Raw genomic sequence first — 23813 nt, forward strand, 5'->3', positions numbered from 1 at the left:
TTAAGGATGGAAAAGACCTCAGGAGATTATCTAGTTCAACCCCCTGCTCAAAGCAGGACCATTCCCAACTAGATCATCCCAGCCAAAGCTTTGTCTATCCAGGTTTTGAAAACCTCCAAGGATGGAGCTTCCACCACCTCTCTGAGTAACCTCTTCCAGTGTTTTACTGCCCTCCTACTGAAAAAAAATTCTTCCTAATATCTAACCTAAACTTTCATTGCTGCAACTTGAGACCATTGCTCCTTGTTCTGTCATGACTGAGAACCTGGCCCCATCTTCTTTTGAACCCCCTTCAGTTAGTTGAAGGCTGCTCTTAAGTCCCCTCTCAGTCTCCTCTTTTCTAGACTAAATAAGCCCAGTTTCCTCAGTCTTCCCTCATAAATCATGTCCTCCAGCCCCTCACCATTTTTGTTGTCCTCTGCTGGACCCTCTTCAATTTGTTCATGTCCTTTTTTGTAGTGAGTGGCCAAAACTGAACACAGTACTCCAGATGTGGCCTCACCAGTGATGAATAGAGGGGAATAATCACTTTTCTTGTCTTAATGGCAACACACCTACCAATGCAGCATAGTATGCCGTTAGTCTTTGTGGCAACAAGGGCACACTGCTTGCTCATATTCAGCTTATTGCCCACTGTAACACCCAGGTACTTTTCTGCAGATCTGCTGCCCAGCCAGTCAGCCCCCTGCCTGTACTGGTGCATGGGATTGTTCTGTCCTAAATGCAGAATTATGCACTTGTTCTTTTTGAACCTCATATGATTTCTTTTGGCCCAATTCTCCCACTTGTCTAGGTCACTCTAAATCCTAGCCCATCTCTCCAGCATATCTACTACTCCCCCCAGCTTGGTGTCATCTGGAAACTTGCTGAGGGTGCACTCTGTGACATTTTCCATGTTGTTGATGAAGACATTAAACAAAATTGGCCCAGGACTGACCCCTGGGGCACTCCACTTGATCCTGGCTGTCAACTAGACATGGAGCCATTAATTATTACTCTCTAAGCACAATGCTCCAGCCAGTTTTCTACCCACCTTATAGTTCATTCATCCAGCCTATAATTCCTTAGCTTGCCTGTGAGAATGTTGTGGGAGACTGTATCAAAAGCCTTTCTAAAATCAAGGTATATCACATCTACCAGTCTGCATATATCCACAGAGCCTGCCATCTCATCATAGAAGGAAATCAGGTGGGCCAGGCATGACTTGCCCCTGGTGAATCCATGCTGACTGTTCCTAATCACCTTCTTCTCCTTCAACTGCTTATAAATGGATTAATTCCTTGAAGATCTGCTTCATGATTTTTCCAGGGACTGAGGTGAGGCTGACTGGTCTGTAGTTCCCTGGATCCTCCTTTTTCCTTTACTTAAAAATAGGCACTGTTTGCCCTTTTCCAATCATCCGGGACCTCTCCTGATCACCATACGTTTTCAAAGATGAGGGCCGATAGCTCTGCAATCACATCAGCCAATTCCCTTACCACTCTTGGGTGCATCCCATCTGGCCCCATGGACTTGTACACGTCCAGTTTTTCTAAGCAGTCTCCAATCTGTTCTTTCACCACTGTTGGCTACTCCCCTCCTCCCCAAACTGTGCTGCCTGGTGCAGTAGCCTGGGAGCTGACCTTGCCTGTGAAGAGTGAGGCAAAATAGGCATTGAGCACTTCAGCCTTTTCTGCATCTTCTATCATAAGGCTGCCTCCCCCATTCAGGAAGGGACCCACGCTTTCCCTGATCCTCCTCTTGCTACTGACATACTTGTAGAAACCCTTCATGGTACCCTTCACATCCCTTGCTAGATGTAACTCCAATTGCGCTTTGTCCTTCCTGACTTCACCCCTGCATGCAGAAGCAATGCTCTTATACTATTTCCTAGCTATTTGTCCAAGTTTCCACTTCTTATAAGCATCCTTTTTCTGATTTAGTTTACTGAAGAGTTCCCTGCTAAGACAAATTAGTGTTCTGCCATACTTGCTAGTCTGCCTGCACATCGGGATATTTGTTCCTGCACTCTCACTAATGAGCTTGAAAAAAGCTTGGACAAAATCTCTTTTGTGTATCAGTGTGTAACTCCAGTCCCCAGAGAAAAGACAACATGTTCAAAACAGTAAGAAAAAAGGAGATCATTACCCAACATGAAAAGCTTTATTAATCCTCAAACACATACAGTTCTGAAAGTAGGTGTCTATAACATTTTTTAAGTATTTTCTTTTATAAAGCTCAGAAACATATGTTATAAATGCTTGTTCAGTACAATGGCTTAACAAGGAGGAATGGAGATCTTACTTGTAAATTTTAAATTCAAAGGTAATTAATTAAGGTTATCCTATTGTTTTCACTATATTAATACAGAATCCCTGTAAACAATGTTTTAAACCTGTTAATGCATTATCCAAGTGCAGACTAGATGGTGAATATCACCTAATAGTCCAAATCTGCATTGAACCAATCGGATTCTACACATGACTAAAATTACTTATATTGCATAAGGGATAAGGTTTTCGCAATCATAGTCTGAAGTTTCGACCATTGCTGCAGGACTAAGATAGGAAAATCTGACCTGTTGGCAATGGATAGTCAGCCAATAACTGAAGTGAAATCCTGACTAATCCTGTGTAAGGCAATAGCAGTTTTAACATCAGCTGAGTTAAGATTTCACCATTAGCCTTTGGCATGGAAAAGTTAGGTATTGTGCAGTCTTGATGTAGAACAGCAGCAGAGCTGTGCTGATTTCAGCTCAAAAGGAGAGGAGCCAATGAAGCTTACAGATTTGAAGCAACTTTCACGCCTCCATGTTCTTTCCTGCTGGTTAGCTAGCCCTCAGCACAAATTAGAGGCGTGTTAGGGTTGCCTTATATTGCATTAAGCTCTCTACCAGGCTATTATGGAACAGAAACAAATGTCTGTTTCACAATGAGTGATGAACCAACAGAGAGTAATTAAAGGGCCAAGGTTGCACTTTCATGAACCTTGTATAATCATTTATACCTACACTAATTAAAACAAAGTGCACGTAAAAATGTCATCATCCTGGTCTTTCATCTTGCTCTGAACTGTAGCAACTTTATGGCATCTAATTCCCCAGCATAAAGTTGCCCTAACCACAGTGGGGATCCTCACCATAAACCATTTTAAATGGATCCTTGAGGATTATAGAACCAGAGTAAGATCTTCTGGGCTACAACCCTCTCCCCACATAGTACGGAGTCATGGCAAGGAAAAAAGGGCATGTGGCCAGAATGCCTCTGTGTCTCAGAAATCCTTGGCTGTCAGAATATCTCTTTGGGATTGTTAGCAACTAACAGTCTAACAACTAACCACTAACCTAGCAACCCCCCCAAAATTGGGATTTGTATCTGGTATCAGGAAGCTAAGGCACTTTTGTCACCTGTTTCTCCATCCTGAGCCTTTGAGAGCTCCACAAGTGTTTCATTACTCAAGGGTGGACAGAGGCAGCCTCATTGCAATCATTTTGCCCGAATGACTACACAAGGTGAAATCCATGGAAAAGAGATTCAGTGCAAATAGCTTGTAAGCAACATGTTGCCTGTGATTTACTTAAAAAAGAACAATTCACGGAGAATATGTGCATGGGAATAGATTTATGGAAATAAGAATGCAAATGGTTAGCAAAGACAAACAGAGACAAATTGTTCCAGAATCACTTGAGTGATTTTTCATTTGATTAAGCAGCCTGGCTCCATTAATTTCAGACCAGAATTTGGTCCACTATCAGAAATGAATAATTTCGCCAGCTCTAATTATTTGTTACAATGGTCATGTTCAATGTATCACAGGGGCTATTGCTCATTGAGCAGGATCTAACAACTGAAATATATGATAGAATCAGTGTTTTCTCAATAGTTCATAAATAGTCTTGCTTTTTTCTGGCTGTACAGACATGAGGTTGGGATACTGATATCAGATCTCAAAAGATAGATAGATAGATAGATAGATAGATAGATAGATAGATAGATAGATAGGCTCACTTACCTAATAGGCTTGCTTTTTTCCGCAAGACAAACATCTGCGTATCCTACTGTAAAGTTTGGATCAGCCTTGGCTTCATGCTGTATTTTTGTTTAGAAAGGATCTGACCTTTCACAATATCTTGTCAGTTCTCCTTGACTTCAATGGGAATGGCATATTTCCAAGCACAGAATGTTCTGAACATACAGTAGCACATCAACCATTTTTCCCTTTCTCATCTTTCATCCTATCCTCTCTTAGGAAGGAAGATTTTCCTGGCTTAACATCCGTTGCAGAATGTTATGCTAAGGGTTCACCAAATGAAGCTGTGTTTTTGTGAATATTGGCTGATGTAATCATAAATTTAATTTCCTTTGCGACCACCTTTTGAGAGAAAACACCAAATCTTGAGAAGCATTAGTTCATGCAGGTCTCCCTAAGTTCAATGAGTGAATGGGAGTTACAACTGACTTTCTTACTTCAGAGTGAGTTGTAGGTCCCAATTCCACTGAAGTCAATGAAAATACAGCACTGATTTCAGTAGTCATTGGGTCAACCACCAGGATGATACATCCTATTAAAGAGCTGGCTGCACTTGCACAATCACAGTACATGCCTAGTAAGAGAAAGGTTTGTGGCCGCACTCTTTGTCTTTGCATTCCTCTATATCGGGAAGGGACAACTGCTAGTGACAGTGCTGGTGTTAGCAGGTCTGCTTTCACTTCTCCAGAGACTGATCCTGCCTACGGATGTGGTAAAATGGATCATGTCATCTGAGAGGAGGATAGAATAGAAGGATAAGTTGAGATGAAAATGAATTTGCAAGATGAAAGGCAGTTGGCCGAGAAACAGCCAGAAAAAAACAGCAACTAAGGTCAAGTAGGAGGGTGCAGTTGATGAAGGTTGGGAATTAGGAGACAGAAAGAGATGGTTAGAAGGGAAGCAATTTTGGATATGGATCTGCCACTGTTAGTGTGCAAATGAACATATATATGTGTGTATTTGAACAGGTGTTCTGTACATACATTGTTTAAAACAATCTTATAGTAGGTCTTTTATTGACATACATACACACTCACACACAGTTAATCTCTCTACATAATAAACTTTACATTCATTAAAATTCACACCTCAGACAAGAGGGTAGCAATTCTATTGCAGCAGCTTCCATTCCTTAAAGGAGTGGAAGGAAAAAATTGCATGTAGCTTACTGAGCACTACATGAGTTTGATGTCATCATCCTCAACCCATGCTCAGGCTAGAACATCAGCAAATGGCTTTCATTCCTATATTTTGCAGTCCCAAGACAAGAAAAGTAGCAAGCTGCATGAATGGTGGAAGGTAGATTGCTCTCTAAATTGGATTTCGCTTTTAACCAATTTAAATGTTATTTTACTATTATGTAACAGAGGTTTATACAAAGGTAGCGATTTCAGGGTATGACTTTGGGCCTCTTTGATGACATGGAAAAAATGTACCTTTGGAAACATTAGCTGTTTCTAGCTGGTAAGATGGATCCTGTATTTTCTTCCTAGCATGAACACCGTGTGCCCCCGGAGGCTGGGGCACGGCAAGCTCCCGCAGGTGACGGCAGCACTGGTGGTGGTGGGAGCATGGCAGCAGCAAGCGGGGAGTTCCCGTAGGCAGCCACAGCACTGTTTGTGGTGGAGTGGGGGGTGCCGAGCGCCGATCAGTAGTCAGCAGCCACCCACAGACACTATTGGCAACTGCGGCAGCAGCCAACAATGATCGCGGACCACCCGCAGACACCACCAGCATCAGCAGTGAGGGCAGAAGGCCAGCGGCGACTGCCCACAGGTGCCGCCAACACCAGCATTGCCTTTTCACAGGGGGTGCACCCCCTTGCACCCACGTGCACCTCCTATGTGTCGCCAGTGTTTCCCAGAACAGAAAAGTATGTTTAGTTCCATGGTGTATTTGTTTGTATAAAGTACATTATGGGATCAGATTAGTACAAATCAGTGACAAAATAAACTGTCAGAAATATGACAACTGTTGCCAACCTCAGAAGACCTTTGCTGTCTGTAAAGAAAAAAGATAGTAGTTAATAAACTGTGTATATATGTTCTTCTTACTAAGTAAGAATGACTTAGCAATTTAGGCAAAACAAAGGTGCCTTATAGGGGGCAGAAAATCTGTTCTAATTATATATTATTATCTATTAGGGCTGTGCGAAATTTTGCCAGCTGTTTCGTTCCGACACTGTTTTAAACAATTTTGAGGTTGAAACAGCAAAATCAGAATGAAACAAAGGTCGTTGAAATAGGCTCAAAATAAAATGAGGCTGGTTGAAATGTTTCAAAAGTTGAAACATTTCGACCATAGGCTGGGGATGGGAAGTCAGTTCAACTGGGCTGCTTCCCGATACCCTGCACTAGATTGCACTGGGGCAGGAGGCAGCCCAGCTGCGCAATCTAGCATGGGGTCCCGGGAAGCAGCCCGGCTGGGCTGCCTCTGCCCCCCAGCATGATCTAGCATGGGGCCCCGGAAAGCAGCCCAGCTGGGCTGCCTCCACCTCTAGCGTGATGTAGCACTGGGGATGGGAAGTCAGCCCAGCTGGGCTGACTTCCCATCCCCAGCAAAACTCAAAACAGTGTCAGAACAGCCTTTTTGTTTCGATGGAATGGAACAGCTGTTTCGACTCGAAATGAAATTTGAGACAAAACACTGTTCCGTCAAACTGTTGAAACACAAGGCAAAACGGAACGGTGCCATTTCGCACAGCCCAATTATCTATGTTGTTTTTTCTGTGGAATGCTACTAACCTCAATTACACAATTTTATAGCATTATATAGAAGTTGATATTATTTAGCCCCTCATTTCCTTCAATTCATTCAAAAAACACATATGTTTTGCTGTTTGTCAATGTTTTACTGTGTCTACATGCATTTGCTACCACTACTTTGTTTACTGTGCTATACCCCATTTGTACCTTATTGGACTATTATTTAATCCTATGCTCTGTTATATAATGCCATGACCCAGTAAAACTAATGCAGTTCAATTGTGAAATGATGAAAAAGAAAAAGTTGGAATATTCAAAGTTCTTGTTAGAGCAAGAAGCCTAAGTCATAGTGCACAGGAAGTTCACTAGGTCAGGCAGGGACATGCTGCTAAGAGAACCTATTGATCTGCAACTGCAGGGTTTTAAAAGGCATTGTACCTCATAGAAGGGGAGTGGAACAGCCATGGCGGCCACTTCAGTTCTGATCTGTGGAACAGCTCCGGGCAACAGATTATAAAGCCATTTAATAGATTTCATAGATTTCACAGGCATTAGGGCTGGAAGGGACCTCAGAAGATTATCGAGCCCCCTGCCCCAGGGGCAGGAAGTCAGCTGGGGTCAAAGGATCCCAGCAAGATAAATGTCCAAATGTCTCTTAAAGGAGTCCAGAGCAGGTGCTTCCACCACCTCTGGAGGCAGTCTGTTCCAGGCCTTTGTGGCTTGGACAGTAAAGTTCTTCCTTATGTCCAGCCTGAAACAGTCTTGGAGGAGTTTGTGACAATCTGACCTTGTCATCCCTTGGGACACTTTGGTGAACAGACGTTCCCCCAGACCTTGATGTACACCCCTTATATACTTATAGGCAGCCACCAGGTCCCCCCTGAGCCTACACTTCTCCAGTCTGAAGAGTCCCATGAGTCTGACCCTTTTGACTGCTTGAAAATAAGGCACTGCTTTTCAAGTCTTCCAATTCCCATGGTCTAATCTTGCATGAAACTAAAAGCATTGATAACATCCTGCCTGATTAGTGACATGAGCTGAATTTGCAACATGAGCTGAAAAATGTTGTGACTGTTTCAAGGGAAACACCTAAAGTAAAACTGACAGGATAAATGTCTGGCTGAATTAGAATTCAGAATTCAAGGAACACTAAATACTTAATATCCACTAAAGAATTCTAGGGCCCAGATCCTGAAGTCTTTACTGAAGGAAAGTTCCCATTGCAGTCAATATCTACTTACTTATTTTAATTTCTTTGATCTGCATACAAAATATGAGATCATGAATGCCAGGAACATCACAGAACCAGCAATGATTAATCCTATCTGCAGTATATTGAGCATGTTGATTCGAGAGGTCACTTTTGATCTGAACATTTCCGCTTTGTCATCACCAATAATAGCTGTCTGAAACAATGCAAGAGCAACATCATTTATGAACAAATTATACAATACCTTTCTCACTAAATTCATATTCATGTGTGATCAGTTCTATGATTTTAGCTTGTATAAGGATTTAAGGACCAGATCCCAACTGGCAAATAAGAAGTCTAAATGAGATTTAGGAATAAGTTGCACCCCAAAATCTTAAAAACTGATTAAGAAGTATTATAATCCAGCTGCTGCAAGTCCTATTTAGGCACCCAAATTCATTCAGCATCTCTATTTTGGCCTGACAAGATCCCCAGGTCACCTAGACTTAAGCTTCTGAACATGCTCAGAAGAAAGCAATATGAGCTAAATCTTGCCCTCCTCCCCACTGGATCAGTTCAGCCTTTGGGATATGCCTAATTCACACCAGCACGGTTAGCACAAACTACATGACAGTGGTCACAGTCACAGGTTACAGTCACTTGGTAGTAATGTCACCTACCCTTTTCACAAAAGTTTAATAAATAAAGCACGTGCCAGGAAATGGGAGACCTGGGCTTAAGGCCTTCCTCAGCCTGAGGAGGTATAACACTTTTAGAGTGCCCTAACCATCAGGGCATAGAATAGGCTGGGTTGCCTACAATCTCCACAACTTCAGTTGAAGCTACACCATTGTGCAGAAAGTCATAAAAGATTCATAGGATAAGGAGGAGCATGACACAGTAGCCCACTGAGTAGAGCACTCCCTTAGAAGGGGAGATGCCTGGGGTTCTGGTCCCCGCTTCCAAGACTTCCATCTCTCAGGAGAGTGCCCTCCACATTGGCTACAAGTCACAGTTCCTCCTGGGGGATCCTTGGACATTTATGCATTTTATATTAAACAATAGTCTAACTGTTGACACCTCCCTGCTGAGTAAATACATCATCTGGATCATCCACTGCGTAGGAAGCCAGGCTTTTTAACCCAGTCATTCTGGATCACCTTTCTGGAAAAGATGTCTTGATTATGGAGGTAGCTTTAAAAATAATGATCACCTTGCTTCAAGTGCTTAAATTTAAGCAATCAAGGCTAACAATGCTATAGAATCATAGAAAATTGGTGTTGGAAGGGACCTCAGGAAGTCATATAATCCAACCCCCTGCTCAAGGCAGGACCATCCCAGCCAAAGCTTTGTCTAGTTGGATCTTTAAAATATCCAAGGATGGTCCACCACATCTCTGGGTCACTTGTTCCAGTGTTTTACTACCCTCCCAGTGAGAAAATTCTTCATAACATCTAACCTAAACTTCCATTGCTGCAACTTGAGACCATTGCTTCTTGTTCTGCTATAAACCTTTTTTTTGGTAAATTCAGACTGTTTCAATGAAAGATCAAATAAAGTAATTAATAGACACAAAATATACTGACCTCATTCAGCCAAAGAAGAGGAAAGATGTAGGGCTTTTTAATTTTGGAAAGAGCTCTGTAATTAAACATATTATTTAGAGTTTGCGTCATCATGGTTTTGATCTGGCAATTTCTAACTCCCTCTAACCTTCCACATTTCTGAAAATGTCAGGAAGTATAATTTTTATGTACTTTCATAGAAAACCTTCAGTAAGTTCAAATTGTAGAAAGGCATATGGATAACTACAGCCATTGTACATATTACATATCCCTCTGCATCTAGTACTCACTTTCTAAGAAAGTAAATAGCTCTCCCCCACCCTTTCTCTCTACCCCTCCCACCTACTCATCTACCTGAACATGATTTTTCCCTTCTACCTTTTGTTCCCTATATACATTTGTTTTTTATGTATTCATCTCCTGCCTCCTATACCCTTTTGGAATGGAGTAGGGTTGTTTTACTGTCTTTTTAAGGGTGTGTATAGAGACACACTCAAAAGGGTTTTGATCCCTGTTTTTGGGACTCGATACATGCCTGTGGTTTGTAGGTGCAACCATAAATAATGGATATGTATACAGTGGATGCACATACATTTTTGCCCCATTTGAAAGAGTCCTGATTTTGGAAATATACCAGTTACATAACACGGGAACAAGATTGTATTTACTCACATACTATGTTCACCTTTCCCCCCAAAATTACCTACCCAAAACTGGGGTGAATATTTTAAGTGAGAAAGCTGATTTCTACACCAGAATGGGGCCATGAGGATGCTGGAATAGTTGCTGGAGGGCTGTCTCCATACTGGACTCCTGGCTGCATGTAGGAGGGTTAGAGTCCACTTCTCAGCATCACTCACACTCTCCTTGCAGATCGGTAGCTAAAGCTTTAATTCTATCACAGCCACTGTCAAATTGGCAACAGCTGTTGGCTAAGCAGCAAGAGGAGGATGACTGATGCTGAAAATCTCCATGCAGCCAGAATTCAGCCCTGAGTCTTGGATAAACCTTTTCTTCTTCATTCTGCTTTCCCAAAGCAAAGTGCCTGCCCTGTTTAGGAGCATGTGGTATGTGAAGGAATACAGTTGATATGTGTGTGTGTGCCTTATACATGTACAGATGCATGGAAATGTTTATGTGTGCATGTGTACAAACATATACACGTGTACATGCATATACACATACATGTGTAGGATTCATGGATTCTGATGGTTTTGTGAGGGGTGTTGATCATTGTGGTGCTGGAGACATGTTGACACATTTTGCATTTATAATTATCTGAGGTTTACATCCTATTTGCAGTCTGTTGATAGGAGTCTCAAACAAATTCTTGATTTCAACCACTCTTAACAATTATTTTTTAGAGACTGTCACCCTTGCTAGAAGGAAATATAACAAAATACTGTATCTGAATTTTAGAAATTAAAGAAAGGAAAAGCACTTACGTGATTTTTGGTGCAGGTTTCACCAGTAAGTTTACTTGCAGCCTTTTGGCAAAATGTAATGTAAAACCAGTTGTCTAAAACCAGAAAGAAAAATAGCCAATGTGAATTTAGTGTTGCCATCACTGACCACTAGAAGCATTTACATGAAATAGGTGCAGCATGACCAGAGGCAGAGTTTTTTGTGAAAAAAGACAAGAAGCGAATCAAGCGAGAGGGAGTATGACCATAGCCTGATGAAACCAGCATCCCCTTGTGATGGGGAAAGTCCTGGATTCAGGACCTGTGATCATTATTCTCTTTAGTCTGATGACTCTTTAATGCAAAATATATAAGTAGGGATGGTGACAGGGCACTGAACATGAAGCCATAATACAAAATTATAGAATTTCAGCCTATGACTCAGTCTCACACAAGCACCTAAGAATGTGAAATAGGTTCAACTATTTCATATTTACTTTAGTAAAATCAGTTTTTCATCCTGATTAAGGACCAGATGAGATATTGAAATCTTAGATTTTCCCACCAGATTTCACAAGCTTTGACTTTATATCAATTCTGGAGTCAGGTTTTGAAGAGATCTGAAGCTTAGAATAGTGGCTGAGACCAAGACTAATTTTGTAGATATAGGGTGCATCTAAATGCGCTATTAACTTGGAGCAATAACTCCACTTTCCGCCACAGTCAGCTACTGCCAGGTGCAGCGTTTACATGTGTGACCAGGACTGCAGCACTTTGAGCCAGGGCAGAGCAGCCCCAGGCTCTGGGTGCCAATGTCGGGCAGTGAAACAACTGGCTGGGGCACATGGGTGCTAAAGTGCAGGGCTAAGCAGCAGGCAGCCCTTGCGCTTTAGCACCCTTGTGCTGCAGCCAGGCCCTGTCACTGTCTACGCATGCTTTTCAGCAGTGTAAATTATTCTTCCATAGGATAGTACTGGCCCCAAAAGTACTCTCGTATGCCAGAGTTAATTAATTAATTCATTGTGCCTTAATACTGGTGCATGTGTAGATTGACTCTTTACTGCAGAGCTAGTTAGTCAACAGTAAAGCACACATGTAGATGCATGTATACAGATTAATCTGCTCTTCTGTTTTATATGTTCAGGTTTTTTTCCACTTTAACCCTCATATTTTTAGAATAGATCTTCTATTCATCCTTGTTCCAATCTATTAAAGCACTTAGAAATGTATTTTAAGATTTGAATAGTCCAGCTTAAATCATTCAACGATAACTACTTATATGCTTAAAATTAAATGTGGGCAATGCTGGATTAGAACTGAAGTAAAGGGAAACTTGAGCAAAGTAAAAGTAAAGATATAATAACTATGTTTATGTTGGGAGTTATCTGTAATAGACAGCATTGCAAAATATCTATTTGTCAAGTTTGTTTTAGAATCAGATCAGAAAATTTCATGTTTTCAGTCATTAATTTGTCAGGAAGATCAAACAGATCTGTATTTACTTATTCATATAATTCAACAGTGGCTGCATTTATATGAAAAATACATTACAACAGAACATAATACATAGAAAGCACAGAGCAGAAACAGACAAGTTCTTGTAGAAGATAACTTAAAGAAAAATGTCCTTGAAGGTTTCAGGTAAACAACAGTTTTATGTGATCACTGACTGGTAGAAAATAGAGTAGCACTATTGGCTTCAACATAATTTATTTCTATGAGGAGTTAGTCCTAGTTGGGAATGTGAAAGTCTCCAAATTCATGGCATTAAACTATAAGGACCTATAGATGCCACCTTGGCCATTATACAGCCTACATATATAGAAAAATGGCCATTATACTTCCTATATGGAAGTCTGCTTGAGATTTCACATTGATTTTGGTTAATAAAGCAGTAGCATTAGGATGGATGAATGAGCAAGGCACGAGCCCTGGGTTTTTTCCTAAATTGGGGAGGAGTGCTGGAATGGTGTGGGGGGTGCCTCATCTTTCCATCCTCTGTTCTGCCTTTTAATGCATTTTCCAGCTCTAGCCCTAGCAGCAAGGTGGTGAACCAGTACAGTGTATGCAGGACAATGGGAAATGTAGTTCTCTAGGGCAGCAATGGAGTTCAGTGCTGCTGGGAGGAGGTGTCACCACATTTTTTTTTCTGCAAAATTCAGGAGGGCTTTTATGCCCACTTGACATGGGCATCAGTAGCACAAAAATGAGGTGACATTTCCCCTGAACAGCAGTAAACTTCAGCTGCTGCTCATGTGTGCTGCCTGCTGCCAGAGCCTCCAGGGAGAGGTGGGCAGGGGTGTGTGGGAATGACTACTGCAGGTGCAGTCCTGGATAATATATCTCTGTGACATGACTTTACAAAATCAGTGACATTTTGTGGAAAAAAAACCAAAACATTTCCTAAGACAAAGCAAAGATATAAAAGACATATAAAGAATTGACAGCACAGGGATTTTGTTAAAAGTTAATGTATTCCTATAACATCTTAAACCATTATTTTATTTAAAAAACCCCAAAGTCAAATACTTCACATAAAATAGAATCTAAGCATAGATTTGTGAAAACGAAACCTGTTTGATGAGGCTGTGTAAGACTAATTTTTTTCTGAATTGGTTGATAAGTCAAAATTAAAGGGTGTTTTTAGTAGTCATATTATGAGCCTCTACATGCATCTTGAATACAGATCACCCACAGTTCAAAAATATATCTCATTTGTGACAGTAGTACGCAAGCCCAATCAGAAAAAAAAATATGGACTCCTCTGGTCATCCCTGTGGCTAAAGAACCAGTGCTGTAACTACAGGGCAAAGTGATATCGTGAATGATTATGAAATAGCAAGTAGTAAAGTAACTTTAGCTTACAGGTTCTACATCTAAAAATGTTTCATGTTCATCCTTGTTTGGGCTCAGTCCTTCAATATTTTCTTTTATATCATCACTGGCAAAGAGAAAATGGGGAAGGGTAATAAATACTGGCCTCCCTGTTAAAAAAAGAGAGAGAGACAAGCATATTTAGAACATCAAGATTAATCTGCTTTCTCTTGTAATCCATCATCTGAGGGCATTTTTATGTAACCATATGTTTGTGACAGCCATGCCAAAAATGCACATTCATTATAAAAATGTACTAAGCCTGAAGCAGAGAGCGGCCCTGGAGAATCTACAATCCCATTAGAGTGCACACAGACTTTCCATGAGTTCAGAATATGGGCTACAATCTCAGATGGATTCTAGCAGACTTATGTTTAATTAAACCAGCTGAGCGCTTTATCCTCTCCTCATGCACAAAGTTATCACACTACATATATGAATTATCAGAGACTGTGATTTTTGGCATGGGATGCTGATCTTTTTTATTTTTCCTCCAAGGCTAGGGACCAGACTTTACACATAAACCATTTTAAGTGATCAGAAACTAATTTAAACCTGTAACAGAACAGATATGCAGGGTACTGCACTTGGGCAGAAAGAACCAGCAACATGCCTACAGGCTGGGGATCTCCCTTCTCGTCAGCACAGAGGCAGAAAGAGATCTTGGAGTCATCGTCGATTCCAAGATGAACATGGGCCACCAATGTGAGGACGCGGTCAGTAAGGCCAACTGCACCTTGTCATGTATCCACAGATGCATCACGAGCAGGTCCAAGGAGGTGATCCTCCCTCTCTATGTGACACTGGTCAGGCCACAGTTGGAGTACTGTGTCCAGTTCTTGGCACTGCACTTCAGGAGGAATGCAAACAGCATCAAGAGGGTCCAGAGGAGGGACACTCGCACGATCAGGGGCAGCAGGGCAGGCCCTACAAGGAGAGGCTATGAGACCTGAACCTGTTCAGCCTCCACAAGAGAAGGCTGAGGGGGGATCTAGTAACAGTCTATAAACTTCCCAGGGGAAACCAGAGGGGAATGGGTGAGACCCTGTTTCCCCGAGCACCTCCCAGAGTAACAAGGACTAACGGTCACAAGTTGATTGAGAGTAGGTTCAGGCTAGACATCAGAAGGTGCTACTTCACAGTCAGGATCTGGAACCAGCTTCCAAGGGAAGTGGTGCTGGCTCCTACCTTGGGGGTCTTTAAATGGAGGCTTGACAATTACCTAGCTGTAGTCATATGAGCCCAGTATTCAATCCTGCCCAGGCAGGGGGTCGGACTTGATGATCTGCTAAGGTCCCTTCCAACCCTACATCTATGAACCTATGAACCAGTTTGAAAATGGCTGAAACTGGTTTGAGATAAACCTGGCTGACTGTAATATCAGACTTAATTGATTTGGGTCAAACCAGTTTATGCAATGTCTATCCCAGACCCCTTGCTGGTTTAAGTTAAAACAGACTCCCCCAGCATCCTAGCATGCTCTCTGGGCTGGGCAGGGCTCTCTGCTCCGCAGCACAGCTGGCCTTCCCCTCTGCTCCCTGGCTGGAGCTCCAGCAGACACTGCAGGCATCTGCCTGGCTTCCCACAACTTCCCCCTCCCCTCACCACTCCCTGCTAACCAGGATTTCCCCCCTCCCCTCTGCCTCACACAGACACCTCTCAGCATTAGCTAGCAGGCCATGTGCTGGCTATGTCTGTGCTGTGGGAGATAGGACCAAGGCACAGTCAGCAGGTAAGTGGTAATGTTCCTCTGCTCCTTCCTTAGAAAAGCTTTTTTAAAAGAGCTTGAACCAATGGAGAGAGGCTGTTGTTTTCTTGTTTTCTAAATGAGCTGATAAACACTGAGTTAAGGGTGATAAGCACAGTGTTAGCAACTGCCTGCTGAGCTGCTCAGGTGGTGGGGGGGGAAAGCCATCCCTAATCAGAGCATCCTGCCAGGGCCTGCCCACACCCTCCCCCCCCCCCCCCTGCAGCTCAGCAGTACGAAAGGGAAGGGAGGGCTGCTTTAGCAACCCCCTTCCCCCTCCTCCCCCCGGCTTCTAGCCTGAGCCACTGCAGGCATTTGCCTGCATTTTTTAGTCCAGGGGGGATATCTGTACAATTACAAGCTGATTCAGCCTAGGCAGGTTAGACCAACCTGCAAAGATTGAATGAATTCAGGCTCAGGCATTTTGAATGTTTGTCCCTAGCCCAGAGGACTGAATATGGAAATGGTACTGAAACTTCCACCTCTATCTACTGATTAACGTATTGCCTCATCTTGACCTGTACTTTTTGAATTTGTGCCATAATCAAACCTAGCCCCATCATCATAGTATGTGTCTGATCCTCAATGTGTGTAGAACACACAGGCATGCACAAACACACACACAGAGGCATTATATATTGTATATGATACTTCTCCCCCTTTCTTGGATTGTGTAGAAAAATATAAATAAATACTACCCAATTGCCCATCAAGAATGACGTGAAGGAGGGGGTGGGAGGGGGCTAGGATGGAGTCCCACCACCTAATGTCCCATGCTGCCGCTGTTCTGCCTCAGCTTTGGAATCATTGTGGTGCTCCCCCATGCTTGGAGTACTCTGATTGGCTGTTTCCATCAGCACAAATAAAGTGTTACAGACAAACAGACAGATTTAGGCTTTTATAATATTAGATATGTATAGATCTAATATTATATTTTATAGATATTAGATATGTTTAGATCTAATATTATAATATTAGATACACACACATACACACACACACATATATATATCTATAATGTGTGTGTGTGTGTATGTACTTATATATATAATGTATTTATTTATTTATTATATATATAAAATGTATTTATTTATTTTTCCTACAAAATCCAAGCAAGGAGGGGAAGGATCATCACCCTTTGAGGGTAGAAGTAACAAAAGTAATAAGTAAAGTGTCCAAATTCACATAAGAAATCTGTGATACAGACCAGGGTTAAACACAGATCTCCTTTTCCCCAGAGAAGTAACTTTACTACAAGACTTTTCTTTCTACCAGTTCATATGACTTGTTTGGATTAATACCATCCTACTATACCTGCTTTGCAGGAGCTAATGTCTAGGGCTCCCGCAGATGTACAGTTATTTGATATAACACGATCGGTGCAGAAACACAAATTATCTGGATTTACAAGGGGAGATGCAAATGCTGCACTAGGAACAGTAAAACGGTAGAGGTGGATCCCCTTCACAACCTGGTCACTCGTGAAGATGCCGTAGATGGACCTAAATATAAAAGAAAAAAAATGTGTTTCATATGTTTCCTGTTTTGATAGCTAACATATCTAAAACATTATAGGAATTCCCTGCTTGTCTTTCCCTTGAAATGATACGGTAACTCCTAAGAGTTGTTTCAGTGACTCCAGGCTCCCTTAGAATACCTTAGCAGTTACAGACTTCCACAAACAAAGAGCAAGAGTGCTTTATATTTTTATGAAAGTAAGATGAGTAGAGGGGATTAAATAAATAAATAAAACACACAAGCACACACAAAAATACACTTGTATAAGTGTAAGAAAAACTTATTCTTCAGCCCGTATCTATAATTATTGCCATGGTGGAACATTTCGAGTTTTTCAGTACTACTTCAGTCTGATGCCATATGGGAGAAGTTTTACCAGTCTACATGTGTAGTGGGTTTTTTAATGTTTTTGGTAACACTGGATACCGTAAGAGCTGCCATACTGAGTCACACCAAAGGTCCATCTAACCTAGTATCCTGGTTCCAATGAGGACAAGTGATGGTTGCTTTATAGGAAGAGTATAAAAACAGGGCATGTGTAATGTGATCTACCTCCAGTCACATGCTTCCAGTTATAAGCAGACTTGGGCTTAGGGAAATATGGTATCTGAGGGTATGTCCTTCGCCTTTGTGATTTTTAGACCACATCAATCATTGTTGTACAAGCTAAAGAGTCAAAGTTAACAAACTAACACAGTGTTTAACAAACCAGGTAACACAGAAAACAATCTAATGTCTCCAGTCCTAGAAAAAGGTAACTTGCATGAAGGTCTATCCTACAGAGCAATCTATATTGCTTTCCAATTAGATCAGGATTTAAGGACACCTTCATTCTTTAGTTAATCTGAGAACTAAATAAGCAAAAAGAACTAGTCTCTTGAGTCAGCTACATGAAATGTCCTTTGCTGTGATCGGTGGAGTAGACTTCACTTCTGGGATCCAAACTGGTCCATTACCTGAGCTTTATTTCAATTGGAAAACATTAGTCTCTCTTTTTTGAAATACTTTTTCAAATAAATTACTTACTTTTAACCTAAGTACAAAACAGCTGCTTGCTGGCACTGACCATAAAAGCTGACTCTGGAAATAAATTTCCCAAAGTAATTAAATTTCTGTATGCTTTAAATTTATTTAGCAATGCTTTAAACAATCCCTCTGGGCCATTCAAGGACATCTTTATAGCAAAAGCAGAAGGAACAGACTGAAAGAAGATCAGCAGTGGAGATTTATTTTTTTTTATTTGGTAAGATATAAAAAATGCCTTGTGAGAAAGCAGTTATGTATTTATCAGTGAAGGCTAAAATTCATCTCTGTGCATATTATCTGCACAAAGTCCATGCAACATTTACTTTCACATAAATACTAAAGTTAGTGCTTAACTAACTCCTCCCACCTTATAATTTAAGGTCCCAATTTATGTTAGGTACTACTAATATAAACAGTCCTTTTGAACTCTCACATCCTGCATTTCCTTTAGATCTTTCAATAAGACCAGTTTTGCATCAGCGAAACACATCAGAGGGTGTTTTTACAGATGCTCTAAAGGTGGGAGGAGGGGTGCTTTAATTACAGTGACCCCAAAAGCTGCTCTAACTAAAGTGCCAGCCATGCGTCGTGCACCAGTGTCCCTGTGCTTCAAAGTGCCCCTGCTGCCATTTTGAAGCACAGGGATGCTGATATATGAGATGCGGAGGCTGCTGGAGGCATGCTAATTAGCACACTCCAGCAGACACGATTAATTGAGTCTACTCCAATGTGCTGTAATTATAGTATGTCAGAGCAGCCTCCCTGCATGTCTACAGGCACCCTGAACTCCAAATGAGTTTCTCCTGATTTACATGACTGTATGGGACCAGGGAAATAAATAAATTACAACTACTTGCTTTTTAAGACTAATAAAGGTGGAAGAATCAGGGTCTAATTAGGAAATGAGGAACACAAAAGATTTAGTGTTGAAAGTTTGTATACTGACTTCAGTGATCTGACATCAAGCAGAAAAAATTCAGCAGCAGTCTTACATGAGTTTTTTGAAGAACATACTTAAGAAACTCTTGTGAAATAGAGATATCCACTAGATTTTCACTTACCTGCAAATATCAGAGGAAAAGAAACGCAGTACTGAATCTTTCTTAACAAAGGGAGGAAATGATGACCCATCTGTCAATGAAGCAAAATAAGAGATGGGATTTGAAAACAATTCAACTTGTATTATATAAGCTTGCTAGCAACACAGCACTTTTCCATGATTTCTTCCATTCACTTGTGACAAATAACAACAAGTGTAGTACTGATGGACAAAGGGATTTCTTGGAGTTAAGTAGTGGCAGCTATTCTGTAGAGAAGACCAAGTCCTTTTTCAGATTACAAGTCCAAATGGGAACCCTCTTTGAAGTCTCCAGTATAAAAATCCTTTCATTTTACATTTGGCAGATGTGATGTATGGGCAGCAGGTAAAATTATTAATCAACAGGAAGTCATGAGGTCATTTCAAATACATAGGGAATGCAAGATATGTCTGTACACCACATCTTCAGTGCTCATGAGGACAATTGTTCCTGTAAGCCCTGGCTACCTTGCATGTGCCAGATACAGAAATGCAGTAATGAAGTTGATCCAGGTAGGTAGGTGCTCTCTCAGCCACTCTCATGACCACTGTCTTCAGCCTATGTAACAGAGGGGCATGGTGCCCCCAGAGGGAAGACTTGGGACAAAAGAGCATGAGCAGGTGGGCTGGGCATGCTCAAGAACGAATGTCCTAGGAAGCTCCAGGGTTTATGCAGTCCAAAGGCTTCACATCTGATTTTCAGAAATGATTAAATTGAACTAGAGAGTTGAGTGCTCAGTGCTTATACAAATCCTACCTTTAGGATTTTTCCTTTGCTCTTATTTGCTTAATGTCCGTACCACAATTGCACTGAAGATTGCTCTTGACCAACACCATGTTATAATCAACTCTAACTGGTACTTTGGATCCTACAACAGTTTCTAGTTTGTTTCTTATACTGTACTGATAGCCAAGGTATCTGAAAGCTTTTGTGATATCAATGCATCCTCAGGCTAGCTGAAAAAAAGTATGGTGAATTGCTTCCAAGTTATCACTTGCCCTCGGCAGGGTTATTTTCCTCATATAAGACCACAGAGATGTGCTATTCCTAAATCTTCACAATCTGGAAAATTAGCTTCCAACTGCTGACTTGCTTTCCAATCCTGTGTGAAAATATTGCCTATAGTGGGCATGTCTACACGAGATGGTACATTGCCCTAGTGAGGCGCTATGGTGACGTAGCTCATCACTACGGTGATGTAGCATCATTGGGCACTAATTGTGACACTGGTACTACGTTGCTGTAGCGACAAGCTACATTGCCATAGCTGATTGCTACGGCAATGTAGAGTCTAAAAATAACCATGTGCTTGCTGGGACTGCACACTACTGTGAGGTGCTACACAGTCGTTTAGTACTTGCTTTAGCATATGTTTTAGCAAGTACTAAATGACTTCACAGTACCAAATGCAGTCAGGGGCGCATGCAGACATGACTAGGATTTACTTTCTATCTAACCACTTGTTTTCATCAGGAAAAGGAAGGCCCAGAAGTCCACAGGATAAGAACAAATCCTCACATCCTGACAGGGTGTTTGTGTCCTGTTAACTCTCTAGACTTGTATTCTTTGCTCAGCATCTCTTATGAATGTTCGTGTTGTAAAAAATCTTGTTATTCACAAAACGGTCTGGGTTTATTCACTCAGATTTGTACCTTGTACCCTGGCACAAATTCTGGTTGCCAGAGAATTTCTATAGCCTACACACTTGTCATTCTAGTTGCCTTAAGAAAAGGAAAAAAAGGGAAAAATGAAATGGCAGAGAATGTGATAAAGGATTCAAAATAAATTTTTAAAAAATCCCAGAACATAAGGGGCTGCTTTGCCCGACGTAAAGAATCACTAGGTTGGAGCGTATTGAAGAATCTATCCTACGAGACTCCACCTTCAAGGGATGCCCAGACTCTGGTACTTTCACACCAGAATCAGCTAATGTCTTCACTGTATCATAAGGAGAAAGGTCTATGGGAGCTAGCACTTTACAGTACAAAAAAACCTGTTTGTTTTTCACATCCTCAGGCTTAAGGCCTTTTGGGAAGAGGATAGTTAGTTCACATCACATAAAATGAACTGTTTCAAGTTTGTTGTGTCCTCTGGAGTTGTTGCTAGGATGGAGTCCCACAGGGTTCATTTCTTGGCCCTCTGTTCTTTACAATCTCTGTTCTCCCTTTTAGTCATCTTGCTTCTGCTCTCCTTTTTATCTGTTTTAATCTACCAAGATAACATACAGCTGTACATACATTTTGATATTGCCACGTTCATCTTCACTGCTTATTTTGACCAAGTATATGTGTAGCTTCATTTCAACTTCCTTCACCCACCTCAAAGAAAGAAGTGTTTCTCACCCTTATATGTACTCCTGTCTTCTCCCTCAATATCCATGACTAAGATTATAGATACACAAACATGTTACCATAAAGTAAGTTATGCTGTGAATTTAGTGCGTCAGATATTCCATAGTAACTGCTCTTGTGTGTGCTCTTCTGCGGAGATACATGCATGGAAGCTTAGCCCATTTTAATAGAGGGAAAAGCTACTTTCCATTTATAGTGAAATAAGAGTATCGGCACAAGCACTTATGAGAGAATAGTGCATGTCACTTCACGGCAACATGTTTGTATGCCCATCCCCTCAGACCCCATTTGTCTCTACCTCCCATGTCTGAAACACTACTATTCTTGTACCAGCCTTCACCATGGCTTCTGCAATCTCAGGCTCACTTGATTTCTCCAGTGTGAAAAGCAGCAAGAAAATTACCCTGACCCTTGCACCAGTCCATTAGCTTTATTAAGAATCAATTCAAAATGGATTTTAAAGCTCTCCATTGGCTTACTTCAGCCAAGCTCTTGCCTCCCAATGTATTTTCTACTGTTCCAAGTAAGAGCCTTTTCCACTGCTTCTGGAGCTCCTTATCTCCCCATATCAAACACTTGGTAAGCACATAATTTAGGTCTGGACAGGATTTTGGGACACATCATATGAATAAGGTGCACACAAAAAAATAAATCACTATTTTATTGTACTATGCAGATAATAGGAAAAGTGTGTTGGAGTCTTTCTGCATCTGCTTTGGTAAGAGGGGAATTCTTTATATGCAGAATACAAAAAAAAGTTTAAGGTATTTCATTTCAATTTTGCATCACACCAATATCAGAAAAATCATTCACATTTTTTACACGTAAAAGACATATAGGCTCACCTGTTCCATTGACCAAGTCACAATGACCTTCCCAGTACGAAAGATTTCTTTAATAAAAAAAAGGTTGTTGGTTATTCAGTGTCTTGTGTAATACAATTTACTTCTTTACCCAATTAACTACATATGTTGCTTTAGTCCCCATACTAGCCCCATTCATCAACAAGGACACAGAAAAGCTCATGGAAGTGATGCTAATGCTGTGCCATGCCTTCTCAAATAACATCAATACAAGACGTGTTGGTCTCTCACTGTCTCATCCCACTTTTTCAGGACTTGGTAAACTCTGGGGCTGCGTCCAGTATGTGGCACCACAGACCCATTTGTGGCACCTCACATACAGATGTTCCCTGTGCTGCTACCTTGCAGCCGGGGGGAGGGAGGGGTTGGCCCCGGGAGATCTCAGGGTCAAGAAAACCCACACCAAAAACAACAGGGCAATGCACATGGCAGCAGTATGCACCATCCCAAACTGGATCCTGGCCAGGCAGAACCACACCCTGGCCACTGGCCAGGCTTCCTGGCATTGCTGCAGCTCTGAGAAGCCCCCAGGATCCCAGGTAAGGTTGCTGGGGCCAGCACAGTGCTGTTGGCCAGCACAGGGCCAGCCTCTCCTACTCCACCCAGGGTAACCTGCCACGCTCCAGCGTGTGTGTGGCATAGGCATTTCCTAGGGACAAGTAGCAGCGCTGCAAGGTGTGCCACTGCTTCTTGTTTCCAGGAAAACAAAAGTCCGTGCTTGTCTGGACACGGCCTAGTTCTTCCTATTGACTTAGGAGTTTTAACTCGGTGCAGAATCTAAATGTTTCCTCATATTAATACGGTGAGAAAAAATGCCATTATGTCAGTGCTATGGAGAGGAAGACACATCCTGACTGGTAAAAAAACAGTAGACACAAAGACATGGATTGAGGGATTTAAAACCGAGAACAAGACTTAGCCACATCTCTCCCACTGAAATCAATGGGAGTTATGAGGCTAAACCCCTAGGCAGCTTTGAACATTTCATTTGTGGTATATGGCCCTGATCCAATAAAGCATTTGACCACTTGGCTACTCATTTACCTAAAGTGATAGTTTATGTCCTTTGTTGAAGCAGAGCCCATGCAGCTATGGACCTGAACAATACTTCCAGTATTGAGTCCCCTACTTGCTACAAAGACACCTGCTGCTTTGATTTTCAGTTCTGATGTCTAATATTCCAGAGTATGTCACTCTGCTTGCTCTCCCACAGAAATGTTGATCCTGATTGTTCTCTAGTACACACCCAGGCTATGGATAGACATTGTAAATAAACCTGTATAAGTGATTAGAAACTGGTTCAGATCTGTAACATGACAGAAGTTCAGGTCACATAAACAGTCATATTCCAAAATGGGCTTAAGATAAACCTAGGTGGATGTATAATTAGTGGGTGGGCTAGCCTTGGCCCAAGCTGTCTGCTCTAGACGAGCAGGGAGGCTTGCTTTGGCACCCTCAGACTTCTGGTCTAGGCCACTGTAG

The 23813-nt window shown here is 41.6% G+C and overlaps 1 protein-coding gene across 7 annotated transcripts in view; it reads right to left on the bottom strand.

Annotated features, from left to right (window-relative positions):
- Nucleotides 1-2123: 2123 nt before the first annotated feature.
- CD36 (CD36 molecule) overlaps nucleotides 2124-23813 on the bottom strand; it is a 55231-nt gene continuing 33541 nt past the window's right edge. For all 7 annotated transcript variants that reach the window (XM_006260161.4, XM_014606484.3, XM_019487519.2 and 4 more), the window contains 8 exons: nucleotides 22314-22360; nucleotides 19100-19169; nucleotides 16809-16996; nucleotides 13739-13857; nucleotides 10916-10989; nucleotides 9492-9546; nucleotides 7955-8119; nucleotides 2124-6009 (listed from right to left, as the gene is read on the bottom strand). In XM_006260161.4, coding sequence (XP_006260223.1) covers nucleotides 7955-8119; nucleotides 9492-9546; nucleotides 10916-10989; nucleotides 13739-13857; nucleotides 16809-16996; nucleotides 19100-19169; nucleotides 22314-22360 — 718 coding nt within the window. In that variant the 3' untranslated portion in view covers nucleotides 2124-6009. The remainder of the gene's footprint in view (nucleotides 6010-7954; nucleotides 8120-9491; nucleotides 9547-10915; nucleotides 10990-13738; nucleotides 13858-16808; nucleotides 16997-19099; nucleotides 19170-22313; nucleotides 22361-23813) is intronic.

The sequence above is a fragment of the Alligator mississippiensis genome, chromosome 4, assembly GCF_030867095.1.
Source record: "Alligator mississippiensis isolate rAllMis1 chromosome 4, rAllMis1, whole genome shotgun sequence".
NCBI classification, from domain to species: domain Eukaryota; kingdom Metazoa; phylum Chordata; order Crocodylia; family Alligatoridae; genus Alligator; species Alligator mississippiensis.